An 18,464-nucleotide genomic window follows, 5' to 3' on the forward strand; every position below is an offset into this window, starting at 1 on the left:
GATTAACAGTTATCATAGTTATGTCCATTTAGAAGGTGCACTTACATAATTTAGATGCACAATCAACATCTCATCAGAATCAGCTGCCAAAATGGGCCATACACTGGGGGGAGGGGGAGGAGGGGAATCACAGCCAGGAGACTAACTCAAGTCAAGGGGGCTCCAGTTCCTGAATGGAGCCGTGCTGTAAGGGCCTGATCACCATTCAGTTAAAGGGTGTTGGATCGGACTCTGAAGGTGGTCAGCTCAGAGCTTAGACTGATTTCTGGTGGGAATCAGATCCAGCCCAGGATTTATTGCTCATAACATCCTACTTGCAAGTTCATGAGGAAACTCAAGAAAAGTGCTGCATGGCAGGCTACCAGGAGTCAGCTTGTTCAAAGGCCTAAGTACCATAGGCTTAGAGTTAAGAGGCAGATTTTCCTAAGAGCTCAGAACCCAGGATGCTGGATCACACTGGGGGGGATGCAGACTCCAAAAGTGAGCACTAACCTCTGAAAATCTGACCCTGATCTCTTTTGAAAATCTAGCCCCAAAAGTCTCCCCTGCTGTATCTTTCAGATTTGATATAAAAGTTTCATAGAATCATAGAATTCAAGATCAGAAGGGACCATTATGATCATCTAGTCTGACCTCCTGCAAGATGCAGGCCACATAAGCCGATCCACCCACTCCTTAGCAAGCGACCCCTGCCCCATGCTTCGGAGGAAGGCGAAAAACCTCCAGGGCCATTGCCAATCTTCCCTGGAGGAAAATTCCTTCCCGACCCCAAATATGGCGGTCAGCTGAACCCCGAGCATGCGGGCAAGACTCTCCAGCCAAACCCTCTCTGCCCTATAAAGGGTTTTAAAAAATATATATCCCTTTATCTCCCAACAAAGACACTTAATAGAGATAGTTAAACCATCTGCTCACAGACAACCAATTAGATTAGATGAGTAAGCAACCCTGGAGACAAACACTGTCTAAACAAGTGCAAAATATCCTCACACAATCTGTCCATTATAAAAATGGAACTGGTCTCAATATTGATTTGTCCCGGGTGGAAAATATCCCCAGTATTCTACATATGGTGCTAGTATGTTTAGCCAAATATTAGTGGGGAACATTTTTTTTCTTGGACTAGTGTGCACAGGAAGGTGCATAAAGTAGAGAAATATGGTAAGCCCCAGAGATTGTGTGTTGGGCTTGTGATGAATTGTCAGCGACACTAATCCTGGGATATAGCCACCGGACAGCATGACTGATTATTATTATAATATAGAAAAATCAAACAAGGAGAATCTATCTGGCCAAATGAAAAAACATAGGCATTTAACCTGATCCCTTAACTTTCTCCATTCTCTCATTCTCCCCCATTTCTATGCCAATGCAACTATTTTGGGTTGGAGTAATGTAGCAGACAGAATTTGGCCCAATATTCCTAACTCTGCAGTACTGGAGTCTTTCGGTTTTATATATACACAGAGAAATATACAATAGGTTCCTTCCAGATCAGAGACACAGATTTAAGTGCCAATGTCTAATTCAACTTCCCAGAAAGGTGTAGACCAGTGGTTTTCAAATGGTGGGTCGCGACCCAGAACTGTGTTGCGGAATGGATGGGACTGGGTCATGGTGACTCTGGTCAGCACCACCAACCGGGCCATTAAAAGTCCCGTCAGCAGTGCTGCCCTGCTAAGGCAGGCTAGTCCGTACCTGTTCCAACACCACGCTATGCCCCGGAAGTAGCCAGCAGCAGGTCTGGCTCCTAGGCAGGGAGCCACCAGGCTCCGCGCGCTGCCCCTGCCACGAGCAGTGGCTCTGTACTCCGATTGGCTGGGAACTGGCCAATGGCAGCTGGGGGGTGGTGCCTGCGGGTGAGAGCCATGCAGAGCCACTTGCGTGCCTCCACATAGGAGCCGGACCTGCTGCTGGCTGCTTCCAGGGCACAGCATGGTCCACGGTGCCAGGACAGGCAGGAAACCTGCTTCTGCACCCCCACTGCACCACTGACCAGGAGCCACCCAAGGTAAGCCTGTGCCCCAATCCCCAGCCCTGAGCCCCCCCAAACCTGGAGCCCCTTCCTGCACCCCAAACCCCTCATCCCCATTCCCACCCAAAAGCCTGCACCCCCAGCCCAGAGCCCTGATCCCCTCCCACACCCCAACCCCCTGCCCCAGTCCAGAACCCCCTCCCACATCTTGAACCCTTCATTCCCGGGCCCACGCCACAGCCCTCACCCCCAAACCGCAACCCTCTGCCCAAGCCCTGAGCCCCTCCCATACCCCAAACCCCTCATCCCCAGCTCCATTGAGTAACGGGCATCAACAATTTTCTTTAACTGGGTCACCAGAAAAAAAGTTTGAAAACCATTGGTGTAGACCATTCAAATGTTCTCTACAAAGAGAGAGATCTCAGAGCATCACAATAGGAGAGTATCACGTGCAAAAAATTTACATCAGCACAATGTACACTTTGAGATCACGGAATGATTTTTAAACAGATATCACAGTTTTATAGGCTCAGTTTTGTGCCCAGAATTTTTATGGCTGCAAGAGATGCCATTGAGATGTCTAAGACCTCAGTCCAGCAAACCACTTAAGCATGTGCTTAATTTGACCTCAGTGGAATTACTCATGTGCTTATGCTTAGGTACTTTGTTGGATCAGAACCAGATGGTCAAATGACATTAATTGGGAAATTCAGAGTTCCCACAGCACCCTTATTTCTATCTGTTGTGGTTAGATGCATTACAATTGGGTCTCACTCATGATCAGAGAACAGAGAGACCATAAGACAAGATGCTGCTTGCATCAATATGAATAATCAGTTACAGGGAAAGTGTTCAGTTTAAACGTAAGCCATCCCAGCACCGTTCAATTACCTTACATAGCATTAGTGCAGGGGCAGTATTATCAATCAACTGGAGATCACATGCACAATGTGCTTAATCCCAACCCTCTCAGGAGGGAGACAGGGTCATTTTGGTGGCCCTTTATTCACACATATGCTGACACTATATTAGTCTGACCAGTCCCAAGGACTGGCAGGCCGAGGGGGATCCATGCACACTTGGAAGTCCCATTAGCTGTGCTGGAAGGGGGTATGGTCAAGCCAATGAGCAGCTCTTGATTCAAGCATGGACACTGGTGCCCCTCTCCCTGCCCACAAAGGGCTCATAGATAGTGCTGCAGCACTGCGAAGCAGAATGCGATGGGCCCAAGACTAGCTCTAAGAGAGAGGTTACATATGTAGAGGCAACAGCAAAAGTTTCCATCTCTTTAGACTACCCCATAATATTCACCAAAATCTATCACACTGCCAATGTTGCCAGTTTTCACAATTGTATCACAAGCAGTGGGTTTTTTTTAAAGCCCCAGCTCCAAGAGCCATGTGATTCCATAAGAATCTCAGCTTCCATTTTAAAAATAAAAATACTATTTCTGGCCCTTATGGTCACAGAAGAGCATGAAAACATGACTCCTAAACTCTCAACAAAAAGACAGCAAATAAAAAGAGCCAAACATTGATTCTTTTTAATAAATTTCATTATTTTTAAGACAATCTCATGATTTGGGGAGGCCTGACTCATGATATTTTAATACTGGGTTTGGCAACACTGCATTCCTCATGCACCTAAACTCTCAGTGAATCTAGGACTGCAGAATCAGGCCCTGAATCAGCACCACACAGCCCTGCAAGATTGTGTATCATCTCCTGATAGAAGACTGCCTGGCTCTTCCCTTCCTCCACTCCTTATCAATTGCACAAATACAAAATGGGACTGCCTAGGAAGGAATACAGCAGAAAGCATCTGGGAGAGTGGATCACAAACTAAATAAGAGTCAACAATGTAATATGGTTGCAAAAAAAAAAAGGCACATTATTTTGGGACATATTAGCAGGAATGTATTGTAAGCAAGACATGAGAAGTAATTCTTCCACTCTGCTTAGCACTGATAAGGTCTCATCTGGAGTACTGTGTCCAGTTCTAGGCACCATTATTTGGGAAAGATAGACAAACTGGAAAAAGTCCAGAAGAGAGCAACCCAAAACTGATTAAAGATCTAGAAAACATGACCTATGAGGAAAGATTGAAAAAACTGGGTTTGTTTAGTCTGGAGAAGAGAAGACGGGGGGACATGATGACAGTCTTCAAGTACATAAAAGGTTATTATAAAGAAGAGGCTGATAAATTGTTCTCCTTAACCACTAAGGACAGGACAAGAAGCAGTGGGCTTAAATTGCAGCAAGGGCAATTTAGGTTAAACATCAGGAAAAACTTGCTAACTGTCAGAGTCGTTAAGCACTGAAACAACTTACCTAGAGAAGTTGTGAAATCTCCATCACTGGAGGTTTTTAAGAACAGGTTAGACAAACTCCTGTCAGAGATGACCTAGAGAATACTTAGCCCTGACATGAGTGCAGGGGGCTGGACTAGATGACCAATTGAGGTCCTTTTTAATCCTTCATTTCTAGTATTCTATGGTTCTCCATCTCAAAAAATAAGAATGGGGGGAAGTCGTGTCAAACCCCTGGGGATATTCCACTTCAATCCTGCAAAATATTGAGCACCTTCTGTGAAGTGCTGGGTGCCCTTAACTCCCATTGGCTTTGATGGGCCTTACAAGCACTCAGTATCTCTCAGGAGTCCCCCAAGCATCTTGCACAGTCAGGCTCATATTCAGTCAAACCTATTTGAACATGACATTATTCCAGTCTGCCTATATCAGCTGGCTCCATAACCTCCAGCTACATACAGTAGCGAAACAATGTTCCTTTCACAGGATTCCCCAAAAGCAAATGATTGGAGAGAGTCAACTGCTGTAATGGCATAAAACAAAGCGATGCACTGAGCAAGAGAACTCTTAGATTTGGGGAGTTTATAGACCTCTGCCTGGGGATATATATATTTATTTAAGATTGAAATCCATTTGGATATACTTTCCAATACAAAAGGGAAACCAGATCTTTCCTGGGGCATCCAGTAGCTCATATTGGAGTTCTGGCTCCTGCTACACTAGCTGGCCCTGATGTAGCCAATATCCAATTTGCTAGCTTTCAGATCTGGATCCTGTACATTTTTGCAGGTGATGCACTCATTTGCCGATGCTTCTTCTGCCTACACCATTGCTAGACCACAGGGTCTATCAGAATGGTTCTTACAAGCTCTGACTTCGGTACCATATGTTATTAGAGGAACCTGTCTGGCACTTGAGGGAAAATAGCTATAATCTATTTGCATGAATCTGTTTTTTTACTGCAGTTGATGGGCTGTAACTACCTGAAGTCTAGTAACCAAACAACTAACATTGCTCTACAGGCAAAATGCTTCTGAAATAAATGTAGTCAAACTTTACTAATTCTAGGTCACTGAGAACGAAAATGATGCTTAAAATTGTTGATTGGCTCTAGTTTTCAAGGTATGCTATTGGGTCAGTATATACGACCCTTGACTTGGGAATAGCAGAGGATAAGTGAGTTATAAAGGGAAGGGATCTCAATTTAAACCAGAAATGACTAAAATACGTCTTTGACTGGATCTATGAATAAATCTATGACTGGGTTTGGACAGTACTTGCTTTTTAGGCAAAACAATGAATGATGCAATCTGAAGCTGGTATTGCATCATACATGATATGAATTGCATCATGTTATTCCTAGAAGTCATGGATGATGCAATCATAACGAAGCTTACATCACTCTGCTGAACAAATTGCCCTATATCAGCTCTAGAAATCATACAGTGTTGTGCTCTCTTATTTGTCAGTGTTTGATTTTGCAAAGGGACACATTTCTGTTTAGCCAAAGTGAGCAGAGATGCCTCGTACTTGTGTGAACAGTGCAGATAACTTCTGCTATGTTTGTGGTGAAGTGACTTTTGCATCCCAAAAGCGCAGTATAACCACTATGGTTAAGAAAGCCTATCACCTTTATTTTGGCTGCAAAATTGGAGATCAGGACAAGAGGTGGGCCCCACACATATGCTGCAACACTTGTGCAACAAATCTTCACCAGTGGTTGAACAGGAAAAGGAAATCTATGCCTTTTGCAGTGCCAATGATTTGGAGAGAGCCAACAGATCATACTAGCAATTGTTACTTCTGCATGGTGCCTCCAGTTGGGAAAGGTGTGTCAAAGAAGAAAAAGTGGACTGTGTATTATCCAAACAATCCATCAGCTATACGCCCAGTACCCCACGGAGAAAGACTGCCGGTTGCTGATGCACCAGAATCATTCTCACTTGAGTCAGACGAGGAAGAGGAAGAGGATGAAACTTCTGGTCCTGAACCATCAATGTCACAGGACCCACATTTTCTCCCATCCTCCTCCTCTGAACCACACCTCATAACACAAGGTGAACTGAATGACCTTGTCAGGGATTTGGAACTACCCAAGAGTAAGGCAGAGTTGTTGGGCTCCAGACTACAGCAGTGGAATCTCCTGGCAGGTGATGTTAGGGTTTCCATGTTCTGTGACCATCAAAAGGATCTTGTCCCATTCTTCTTCATGGAAGGTGATCTTGTAGCCTGCAACAACATCGATGGTGTGATGGCAGCCCTCGACATCGTTCACGATCCAGATGAGTGGAGACTGTTCATTGATTCATCGAAGACGAGTCTTAAAGCTGTTTTACTGCATAATGGCAATGTTTTGCCATCAATTCCAGTTGGTCATGCAGTCCATATGAAGGAAACCTATGACAACATGAAACAACTTTTGAGGTGCATAAACTATGACCAACATCAGTGGCAGCTTTGTGGCGATTTGAAGGTTGTTGCTCTCTTGCTTGGTCTGCAGACTGGATAGACAAAGTACTGCTGTTTTCTCTGTGAATGGGATAGTCGTGCAAGAGATTCCCACTACATCAAGAAAGATTGGCCACTCTGACAGTCATTGGAGCCTGGGAGGAAAAGTGTTCAGCATCCACCACTTGTTGAATCAAGGAAGATTTTGTTACCACCCTTACACATCAAGCTGGGTCTGATGAAGAACTTTGTCAAGGCCATTGACAAAACACAAGCAGCTTTCAAGTACCTCCGTGGAAAATTTCCAAGGTTAAGTGAAGCTAAGATAAAAGAAGGTGTCTTTGTTGGTCCTCAGATTCGTGAACTTCTTCAAGATGATGCATTTGACCATGCACTGCGTGGCAAGGAAAAGATGGCATGGAAAGCCTTCCAGTTAGTGGCAATAAATTTTCTCGGAAACAACAAGGCAGACAACTACAGGTTGTTGGTGGAAAACCTCCTCAAGGCATACAAAAGCCTTGGTTGCAACATGTCACTAAAGATACATTTTTTGCACTCTCATCTAGATTTTTTTCCACTGAACTGCGGAGCAGTGAGCGACGAGCACGGCAAGCGATTTCACCAGGACATTGCACCAATGGAGAAACACTATCAGGGCAAATGGAGCCCATCAATTCTTGCAGACTATTGCTGGACAGTGACAAGAGATGCTCCATTTAATGAATACAAGAGACAAGCCAAGAAGCGCCGAGTAGACACTGAATAGGACTAAACTATGTACATAATAGTTTTTTTACTTTTGTTTCATAATAAATTTTAGTTATATAACCCTTTTACTGATTTTTAAAGTGTTACATAAACAGGACAGGTGAAATATTATCATGTAAAGCAACCATAAACACATGAAAAGACCTAGGTTTACAATTTATGATTAAAACTCTACTATCTACACAATATACATAGACAAAATGTAAAAACTTAAATATCTTAGAAACAGTAGCCAATCAGTTGTTTTAATTGTCATATTTGAATTCAGCACATCAAAATACATAATAAATAGCACATTTTATCTCTGAAGCAGACGATTTCTCAAAAATTGTAGACCAGTGAATTGGTAGTGACATTTCAAGTGTTTCCACTGGGAATAAACTATGCATGTTGCGTCTCATATATGGCAAGCATGGTCTAGTGGCAAGACCAGGAAAACAGGAAACATGGCAGCTAGCTTGCATTCCAAGCTCTGCCCCTAATTTGCTATGTGCTCTCCAGCCTAGTCTTCAGAAGTGCTGAGCACCTTCAACTCCATTTGAAGTCAAAGGCTGCTGCAGGTGGGTGGTCATTGCCTCTGAAAATTAGACCATTGGTTTAGCCATATTGCAAACAGAGCTTACCTGAGGTTTTCAAAGTGTTTTGAGACTCTCAGATAAAAGTAAATGTGTAGAAAAGAACAGACAACACGAACTTGCAACAAATGACTCTTGAAGTAGCCTCCACTTGTGGCAAGCTGTCAGGTAAGCTTTCAGAGCTGCATACAACAAATCAAGAAGTCCTTTAAACACAGAAGCCAGAAGGCATCTTCTTTGTAAGTGTTTGGTAGGTGTGTTTTCTTTCAACTCAAGGGGATGTTTTAGTTGAGCGAAGCTCCTGGCAGATCTCATATAAAGACAATCATAACAGGGATAAAAGCCATTTCCTGAGAAAGCCAGACAGACAATTCACATCAGCCATGTGCAAGGAAATCCAGGGCCATTTTTCCCAGCATCCCTTTCTGAAATTTAATATAGAAGGATCGTGATAATAAAAGGTGTGATTGATATAAAATGTCAGCAGAACATCAAACCATACTGAGTTTAATAACCACACGGGTCCTGCATCAAAGAAACCTGATCGAGATTATGAGACAGCAAAGAGGATAACATTCAAATATGTGCTGTTGGTTTGGAAAAAAATATTGGTTTGCTTCCACTATCAGTAGCTATTACACTGATATAGTGTTTCTCATACTGTGAGGAGCTGGCTCTGCTTGCTTGGAACTTTATGGTACTACAATGCAGAATCAAAATCTGATGCTAATAAAGATCTATAGGTAGTTAGTACCTTTCAGCTGGAAGAATCATGAGGATTTAAACAGATGTCCCCTCTGCTGGAAGAACTCTGACAGTTAATTTTTCCTAGAGATGCTCAAACCGCAAAATTCACATCTGGGATCTGAATTCTGAACACCCCATAATTTGAGGGTGTTGGGATCCCAGGTTTTGGCTTCAGCCAAACCCTATTGATGGGCCATTTCCCCTTTGAGCTCAGCACATGATGGCCATCTGCTGAATGGCTAATATTAAAATGGATAAAGCATTCTTCTCTTCCCCTCCTAAATGGCTGGGTTGTGGCACCACATATTTAAACAACTGCTGCATTCCACCCCACAGGTGGCTGCATTTCAATGGCTTAGCGGACTCGTATGTAACCACATGATCCTAAAAAAGAGCTTGCATTCTTTCAGAATAAAGTGTCCTCTCTCCATAACCATCCCCCAGATCTTCCCAGATTCTTGATACGATCCAGAGAAACTCTAGCGAGGCAATTCTACCAGCTGTGGGTCATTAGACATGTGGTAGGAGCCCTATGCTGGCTTTTTCCCTGTTTCAGTCTCCAACCTGCTCTGTCATATGTGTGACTACTTTTATTTTGATTTCAGTTTCCCTTTTTTCCCCTCACACAGACACATGCCAGGGGAAGAATCAGAATAAGCATTATCGCTGCTATCACCTGAATAAGGAAAAGCGTCTGTTCCTCCATCAGTGGGGCATTTCCACTAGCACCACAAAGGGAAACCTGGCTTGTCCATTTGTTAGCCAAGAACACATTCCCACTCCCATTTAAGTTGGCGATAATGCTCCGCTCCTTTGGCATCTTGTGTGTTTTTCTCCCCTCTTCAATCTTTCTTCTTATGGGAGTTTTGTGCTGACACGAGATCTCAGTTGTCCAGTCTAGACTTACCAGCTCCCTGCTGATTATTTCTCACTCACCCACCTGAAGCTTTTTGACATCACCAGTTGCCATGGAGGTGGCAGTTGATTCTGAGGTCACAGGGACACATCATCAGGTGGGGAATAAGCAGCAGAAACTCAGTGGGCTTATATTCAAGCATCTCTCAGTGATACTCATCCCTTCGAGAGACAGGAGGGGAGGAAAACAGGATATGGTTTCTAACTAAATTTCCCAACAAGTCACAGAACTGGTAATAAAACCAGGTAAGATCATTCTTTAGAACAGGGATTCTCAACCCCCTGAGTGGAGGAGTCATAAATGGGTGTGTCAAGGCTGATTCTCCACTCTGGCACTTCGAGTGCAGAAGGTGGGGCCTGCAAGGATTCTAAAAATTAATACTGGCCACTCCAGGCTGATATTAAACTCCCAAGGTCACAGCTTCTCTCTGATCTTGGATGGACAGATGCTGCAGCTCCCCAATTGCAACCCCCCCGTCTTTGAGAACCCAGGAAGGAACATGGGAATTCCTTCCTGTAAGGTACCCTCAAGCCCTTTCACCCCACTTCCGGGGAAGAGCTGAGAAAAAAAACAAATCAGCTAATTAAACAACATATGCACAAACCTCTTAGGGACAAAAAAATCCAATCCTGTTCTTAAAAAAGGTAAATTTTATTAAAGCTAAAAAGGAAGGAAATACATTTGAAACTTAGGCTTTTTGCTAGAACTTAAAAGAAACAATTACAAAAATTAAGCATCAAGATAGCTCTCTTGGGGCTCAGTTTAAAAGTTACGAGCAAAACAGAAGCATCTGGGGTTATCACAGAGGAATCCAAAAGCCAATAAGAAATTTAAAAAATAACCCTAATTGCATCTTCCTAGACATTCCCTAATTTACTTACATATCTGGGGTTTCAGATAAGTGGGTTCAAGGTATGAATTGATGCTTTTTCATACCTGGTTTTAAAGCTGCTTACAGCATTGCTGCTCTGTGTCTGCGCTCTCCAGAGAACAACAACAACAAAAGGGAAGTTTTTTCCAACTTTAAAAGTTCTAGCCATCCCATTGACTCTTTTGGTCAGGTGCCCACTCCCTTTCTTCTACCTTGCCAGGGAGATTTTTTAACCCTTTACAAGTAAAGCAAGCAGAGAACAGCCACCAAGAGGGACTTTATAGCTAACTGGCTGGCTGGGTGTACATAAAAGGGAGCTCCCCACCCCCCCGCTTCATTTATCACAGGGTGTCAGGGGGTTGCTAACACTCAATCCTTCCCTTGTTGCCAAGTGAGAGACAGGCAAATACCAAAAACTCTTGTAAACTCTTTGAGCTTTATGTGGCTACTTCACAGCTAGATTGAAAAAGAGCCAAACCATTCACATCAACCTGCACTGGTTATACAGACTCCAGGGTGCTGAAGGTACATTTGCTTCAAGAATAGTTGAAGGACTCAAGCCATGAGATCTCCACAGCTTTCCTTGGCAGATTGCACCAATTTAACAGACCCCATGCTAGAGAACGCAGAGGAATGCTTAAGCCAAAGAATTCTGATTTAAATCAAGATTTCAAACACCCTCACCCACCTCCCCAAGGTATTTGGATTCAACTCCTTTTGCTGTTTGTCTCTCTCCAGTCTGGGGCTGGATTCCACCACATCTCTAGTTCCCTGCTTTTTAACCTAAATTTTCCCTTTGCTCAGTTTTCTCCCAGTACACCTAGTTATACAGCTCTGGGCCACCTAAAGTTAATTCTTCCTCCTCCTGGGAGCTTAGGTCCTGCCGGGAGGGGGGGGGGCAGCTCTCAGGTGCACTGAGGGATTCAGGGGCACTTCATTGAAACTGAAGTCAGCAAGCTAAAATTCTTTCTGGGGTCTTCAGGTCAGTGCTCACAACCCAGCAATGGAGTGTGTGCCATGTGCTACCTGCTGCATGCCTAAGGATCTCCACTGGTCAGTGCAGAGGAGTAGGTAGCACCCAGGACAGCACTAGCAAGGAGCATAGACTGCAGTCCCCAGCCACACTGACTAGTCCTTACACAGGGGGCAGACCGAGGAGTGGGGAGAGGCAGGCTGCATCACTCCCCCTTCCAGACCTCTGCCAGGACCAGCAATGCTCTGGCTTTGAGCATTAGACTCCTCACCCTTGTTGACAGCTCATAGATTTGGACCCAGGAGGGCTGAACAGAGAGTGCTCTAAGAGAAGGGCCATCTCTTCTGGAACTCACTCCCCTTGCTGGTCTATTAAGGTTCATTCAAGCAGCTGCTAAGTCCCGGAGGGAAATTTTTCTCATAGGCTGGCTAGACTGGGCACTGTGGGCCAGATCCTCAGGTAATGTAAATCAGCCTAGTCCCATTAATGTCAATGGAGCTAGATTGATAAATATTTAAAAATACGCACCCTAGGCAGAAGCCTCAAACCCTCATTGATTCCAGAAATCCTTCTGCCTACATTAGCCCTATGAGCAGGGGAATTGTCTATCACTGTCACACCAGTGCAGTGGTGGAAAGCAGCATCAGAAAATACACCTGGCCATATGCTCAGCTGGTGTAAATCAAACACTTGCAGCTGATATCCTCGTTGTGTGTCATCTGTCCAAATTGTACAGAGCTCACACTCTGTTTTCTCTCATTTTAAGTCAATTTGGTGGTTGTGAAAAGGGCCAAGATGACAGCCTGTTAGACGCCCCCCTTGAGCCTGAGCAGCAGTGATATAAACATGCCACACGCATGCATCATGCCTAAGCCCTGCTTTGGAGGATCCAGCTCTACGATTCAGGGTGGAATTCAGTCTCCAGAGCACATTTCAGTCCTTGGCCTCTCTGCTGAGAGGCCAACAGAGTAACCAGTTCTGGTAGTGAGGTTAGAAAGTCCTCCCATTCTGCACCAGAAAGCCGGGGAGGAGCCCAGGACTTCACAACAAGCAAAGAATCTTCTAACAAAAGCCCAGCTGGGTGATATGAGGTAAGCAGACATAAGGCAGATGGAAAGAGAAGGAATTGGCAAATCCCATCTCATCTCTCCTGAGTGGACAGAGGCTCTCTCTGAAAAGACCACTAAGACACAGGCAACATTTTCTGCACAACACTGGAGTTGGTATGTCAAACTTTGCACTCTTTCTCTACTCTTTACAGGGACTTCCATCCACCATGTTTCTGCTGATTTTGGTGTTGCATTTGGCCATGCCCATTCCCGGTGAGTGTCTCACGCAGGATGTTGCCATTTGGACTCTTAAAGGAACATTGCCAAGTTTTGAAAGCCCCAAATGGCTAGCGCTAGTACCAGCTATTAGCAGGAGACAATGGTGTCTTCACAGCAGAATGCTTCTATTTATGGTCCCTGAGCCCTGAGGGTGGGAATTTTAGCTGAGCATAAAGAAGCTGGGAATCCAGCTCCTATTAGAATTCTGTGGGAGTCCAACTCGAATGTCTTTTTAACCTCTCGTTGTTCACGCCTGGCCTTCTCTGGGGGGGCCTGCAGCCATGCACCCTTGTGTGCTGGGGTGGGCCCTGAGTCCGGCTTCTTAAGCGAAAACCAGGCCAAATATGTTGTACTGGCAGTGTCCCCCAGGGTAGAAAAGGTACAGGACTTGGTTGACTGAATGTGTAAGTGGATTTTTGGGAGGGTGAAAGGGAGTTTGTGGAGACTGAAAACTAGCTTGAACTAAATGCAGATACTCTCTTGATAATCACCAAGATCGTGCCTTCCCACCTTAATACATAAGCCCTGTCCTAGTAAGGGGAATTACATTGATTCACTAGACTTCCAGTTTGGAAGTGGGGACCCCTAGTACAGGCTTTCTACCTCCAAAGCACCCACTTATGGCATGGGGTGGTCCTGCAGGTACCCTGCCTCAGTTTCCTTCAGAAGTTCCCAGAAACAATCCACTCCCAGAACATCTTTAAAACAATATCCCTCCTCCCCGCCCTCAGGTCTAATTTATTTGACATTGTCCAGCTCCCAACATAAGGCCCCTTATATCCAGTCCAGGGTTTCCACACCCCTCCATCCTGGACTGCATCGTTCAAGTCCTGGCCTCCCTGGCCTGCAAATTCACCCCTTTAGATCGGAGTTTCCACAGCCCTCCTTCTAGGGACTGTAGGATCGCTGAGTTCTTCTCAGCAGCTCTTCTAGTTCTACCTAAAGCCTGTCCCTTATCAGCCCAGAGGCCTAACTGGATCCCAGGACCCATCACCACATGAACTTCATTTTCCTCCTGTGGGGTGGACAGCCAGCTGTGTCACAGGTGGGACAGAGACCCATCACTCCTTAAAGGGACAAGCCAACTTATGACAGAGCCCATAATATTGCAGGTGCAATTGATAATGTGCAGTAATCTAGCTACTTGAACTATATATGCAAATTTCATCCAGCATTGTGGGTGCAAAATGCAGGTGCAGAACAACTGGCCAGTTTTAAGTCAGAAGCAAAATGGGCATTTATGCTTCTGAATGCTCATTTTAAAAGGCAACTACAGGAGGTGGATATAGTATGATATGAACAGCTTGTCCCACTTTACTTATGCCCAGTAGTTCCTGTCAGGGAGCTGGGAACTCAGGAATGGCAGTGATAGACTATAGCTTTAAGAAATTAATGCTTTTGTATCGGAGCCAGGGAGAAGCTGGAGTTTCTGGACTATGAAAGAGACTGAGGATGATAGTTTTTCCTGGTATTACTCTTCAAAGGTACATTACAATACATTAATGCAGTTTGCTTTATAAGGTCTCAGCCATACCACTATCTCCCAACTCACAGCAGATCCAATAGTCTAAATGTTCTAATCAAGAATCAGTGTGGGTAAAGGGAGAAAAGACATGTGATATATTGTTATTTGTTGTGCGGAACAGCCTTCCAGCTACTCAAAGTGTGCATCAAACTTTCAGTGGCATTCACTAAATAGTGCTGGACCAGCGCAACACACAGAGCTGGTCAAATACATCAAAGAGATATTATGGCATATATTACTTGACAGACAATGGTGAAAGGCAGAATATTTTTGCCCCTTTTTGACCCAAGTGGCTAGAGAAAGTTTGGAGCCCTGTGGATGTTCCAGTTAGGAGTAGAAATTAGTGATCTTCAGGCCTCTGATGGAGTTTTGCTTATTTACAAAGAATGTACAAAGTCCTGTGTCTCTGATCACAGGAGGAATCAAAAAGCAGGAAACAGCTTCTTTTGCTCATGGTACCAAGAACAATCTTTTCAGCCTGCACCTCTGACCCAAAAATTTTTCCCCAGATTTCTTCCAGGGTCATAACCTGTGCTTTCAGCTACTCCTTCAGGCTGTCTGTGCATCCCTCTCCTCCTCTGTGTTCTGCCTTCCTTCATACTCACACCTCTACCCAAAAGCAGTCATCAGCAAAAGCTCATGGGTGGGTCCCCTAGATGTGGGCATATCTTTACAGTTCTGTGAATTGAAGGGTGAGTTCACACCTATCAATCTTAATGAGGTTTTCACTCACTCCATAACAAGATTTCACCCAGCCCATAAACATTAATTTCACCAAATTCTATTATATGAGCAACTGGATCATTGGTTGTAAGTCAAGTAGGAGTCACTCAACTGAAGGGAATTAAATTAGAGGCAGATGTCATGACAAACAGCCAGGGTGGGATCTAGGGAAAGGGGAAGAGAAGAATTTAAAGGGACATATGATGATGGCCATCCAACTCTGTTAGAATTAACTGATAATTAATTGTGACCTAAGGCATCCAAGTGGGAGGAGGTACATAAGAACAGCCATACTGGGTCAGACCAAAAGGTCCATCTAGCCTAGCATCCTGTCTTCTGACAGCGGCCAATGCCAGGTGCCCCAGAGGGAATGAACAAACAGGTAATCATCAAGTGGTCTGTCCCATCGTCTATTCCCAGCTTCTGGCAAACAGAGTCTAGGGACACCATCCCTGCCCATCCTGGCTAATAGCCATTGATGGACCAATCCTTCATGAACTTATCTAGTTTTTTTTTTAACCCTATTATAGTCTTGGCCTTCACAACATCCTCTGGCAAAGAGTTCCATAGGTTGACTGTGCGTTGTGTGAAGAATGGTTTGTTTTAAACCTTTGGTTTGTTTTAAACCTGCTGCCTATTAATTTCATTTGGTGACCCCTAGTTCTTGAGTTATGAGAAGGTGTAATTGTAAAATTTGTAATGTAAAATGTAAAGGATAGCTTAAAAAAAAAAGGAGAGGACTTGGGGGAGCAGCCAAGTGTTGTTACAACTATCACAAAGGAAGAAATCTTAGAGCAAGAGGTGCAGGCCAGGTACAGCCAGGTGAGGAGTGAGCGATAGACATATGCATAGGGTGTAAGGCTTTCAAAGTCAGTTATATGATCAATGGTGTCTGATTCTGCATGGAGATTAAAGAAATAAATAATAAAAGGAGGCACAGTCAGCTGCGGGGGAAGTCACTGACCATGCTGAGGAGGGTTCAGATGGATGGTATGGGGACCAAAGCCAGCTAAGGGTAGCTATGACTGGGGCAGGAATGCTGAAGGCTGAGGAGTGGGAGGAGGTAGGCAGAAATAAGAAGTTGGAGCAGGGTAGAGTTAGCAGCCCCAGTGCTATGATGAATGGCTGTAAATTGGAAGCGGCATATCCTTGGCATCGTGTGATGTGAAGATCAGACAAGTCTTATGGGCATAAGAGGAGAAACAATAGTGCTGAAGGGTCCCTGTTTGAGTTTCATGTGTGTTAATGTGCAGGACTCTCCCTCTCACATGCACACCCTCTGTGCTACCCTCCCTAACTGGTTTATTCTGCATTGTGTTCATCAGACAGTAGGGGAGAGGCTGGATGAGCACATCAAGACCATAGACAGGCATCTGGACAAGCACATTGGTACCTTAGGCACATGGGTAGATCAACACGTCTGGAGCCTCAACAAGTGGGTGCAGGAGCACATGGGGACCCCAGACAAGTGGGTGGATGAGCATACAGAGGATCTGCTTGGGTGGCTGGATGAGCACATTGGGGCCCTCGACAAGTGGCTGGACAGATATGTTTGGACCCTGAATGAGTGGCATGAGGAGTATGTTGAAGCTTTCGACAAGAGGCTAGATGAACATGTTCAAGACAGGTACCAGAAAGACCACACTGCAAACATAGTTATGTGGCTGGACCACAACAACAGGACCCTGTACAAGTGGCTGGATGAGACTGTCATGATCCTGTACAAGTTGCTGGAGGAGTATGATGGGACCACAGACAAGTCACTGGTAGAGTATGCTGAGGTTCAGGTCAAGCTGCTGGAGAACCATGTCAAAGTCCTAGAAGAGTTCCTGCACCAGTCCCTGACAGCCACCAATAACTGTCTGGAAAGACATGCCAGGACCAAAGAAGAGCCCTCAGACAAGCATGTCCAGTGGCTGCAGAGTACGTGTCTACAGGAGCAAGAGGATGAAGACGCCCAAGAAGTGGGGCCGGAAGACAAATACATCACAGCCATAAGGAACTGGTTGGGGAAGTATGTTGGCGCCATGAAAAAGTGGCTACAGGAGAACTTCGGAGACCAATACCAAAAGAGCCTGATGTAGGGGTTTTGTATAGTGCCCAAGACAAAGAGCTGTGTGCCACCTCCCCTGTGGACAACATATTAATCTATTCATCATCCCTGGGAGAGCCACCTGCCCAGAGAGCACAGACTGGAAAACACTAACATGAATAAACCTTAACAGCAGATCTCTCACTTCTTCATTCATCTGTGTTACATTGTCTTCATTTGTCCTCCTTTCTCCCTAGTCTTCTCTCCTCCTTTTATTATTTTCTGTCCTCTCACTCTGAGAGTCTCCCTCATTCTACTTCACCCCCCATCACACCCTTCTGCCCCTCGACCCAATATCCCCTTTACTCTTCTGCATTCACCAGACCTATTGGGACTGGGGTTCTATAAATACCTTCTCTCTTTCCCCCCTTCTTGGTCATCATGAGTCCTTAATTTTCCCTTCCTCCTCTCCTCTCCCCATTACCATGCTGTCCCATACAGTCAGAGGTGGAGGTTCATAAGAGGCCATCTCCTGTGTTCCATCCTGAGGCCGGCTCTCAAAGAGCATACAGCATTTTCTCCCATGCCTATGCTGCCCTGCGCTTCTGGAATAGAATCCAAAACAGCATGGGCAGGGGTGGGGGTGAAGTCAGTTGAGGAACTACAGGCTGCACACTACAGCCCATGTTCCTGGAAAGCAGAGGGTGTTTTTTTTTTTCCTCCTTTCTGGTCCTGCACCTCCCACCCTGAGGGCAATCACCTTCCGTTGTTTTTGTGGTGTGATTTGCCATGCAATGCACTCTTAGGGTATGTTGACACTACCCGCCGGATTAGCGGGTAGCGTTCGATCTATCGGGGATCGATTTATCGCATCTCGTCTAGACACGATAAATCGATCCCCGGCACACTCCTCATCGACCCAGAACTCCACCAGGGCGAGAGGCGGAAGCGGAGTCAACGGGGGAGCCACGGCCATCGATCCCACGCTGTGAGGACGGGAGGTAAGTCGAAATAAGATATGTCGACTTCAGCTACGCTATTCTCATAGCTGAAGTTATGTATCTTACATCGACACCCTCTCCCCACAGTGTAGACCAGCCCTTAGCCACACCAAATACTACATCACGGCAGTGACCAGCATGAGGGGTCTCCAATCTCTAGGCCCTGCAAGTGTGGATTAGCAAGACCTCTCTGGCTATGCAAACTTTGGGTACATCTACACTTCAAGCTGCAGGTGTAATTTCCAAGTCAGGCAGATGAGCACGCACTAGCTTT

At 45.1% G+C, this 18,464-nt stretch overlaps 1 protein-coding gene and 1 long non-coding RNA gene across 6 annotated transcripts in view; one reads left to right on the forward strand and one right to left on the reverse strand.

The window, feature by feature from the left end:
- LOC120370780 overlaps window positions 1-9,745 on the reverse strand; it is a 32,076-nt gene extending 22,331 nt beyond the window's left edge. Inside the window, exons 1-2 of the long non-coding RNA XR_005583925.1 lie at window positions 9,498-9,745; window positions 8,123-8,499 (exon numbers count right to left, since the gene is read on the reverse strand). This is a non-coding gene — a long non-coding RNA (uncharacterized LOC120370780). The remainder of the gene's footprint in view (window positions 1-8,122; window positions 8,500-9,497) is intronic.
- Window positions 9,746-9,823: 78 nt separating this feature from the next.
- Window positions 9,824-17,403, forward strand: LOC120369783. Of its 5 annotated transcripts, none has more exons than XM_039483446.1 (5): window positions 9,824-9,982; window positions 12,348-12,672; window positions 12,843-12,903; window positions 14,319-14,393; window positions 16,483-17,403. In XM_039483446.1, the coding sequence occupies exons 4-5, from the start codon at window positions 14,346-14,348 to the stop codon at window positions 17,239-17,241; spliced, it is 807 nt and encodes a 268-aa protein (XP_039339380.1). In that variant the 5' UTR covers window positions 9,824-9,982; window positions 12,348-12,672; window positions 12,843-12,903; window positions 14,319-14,345; the 3' UTR covers window positions 17,242-17,403. The 5 variants fall into 5 exon arrangements, with proteins under 5 accessions (XP_039339380.1, XP_039339378.1, XP_039339381.1 ...); XM_039483444.1 differs by having other exon boundaries at window positions 14,323-14,393; XM_039483447.1 differs by lacking the exon at window positions 12,348-12,672.
- Window positions 17,404-18,464: the final 1,061 nt, after the last annotated feature.

The sequence above is a fragment of the Mauremys reevesii genome, linkage group 8, assembly GCF_016161935.1.
Source record: "Mauremys reevesii isolate NIE-2019 linkage group 8, ASM1616193v1, whole genome shotgun sequence".
NCBI classification, from domain to species: domain Eukaryota; kingdom Metazoa; phylum Chordata; order Testudines; family Geoemydidae; genus Mauremys; species Mauremys reevesii.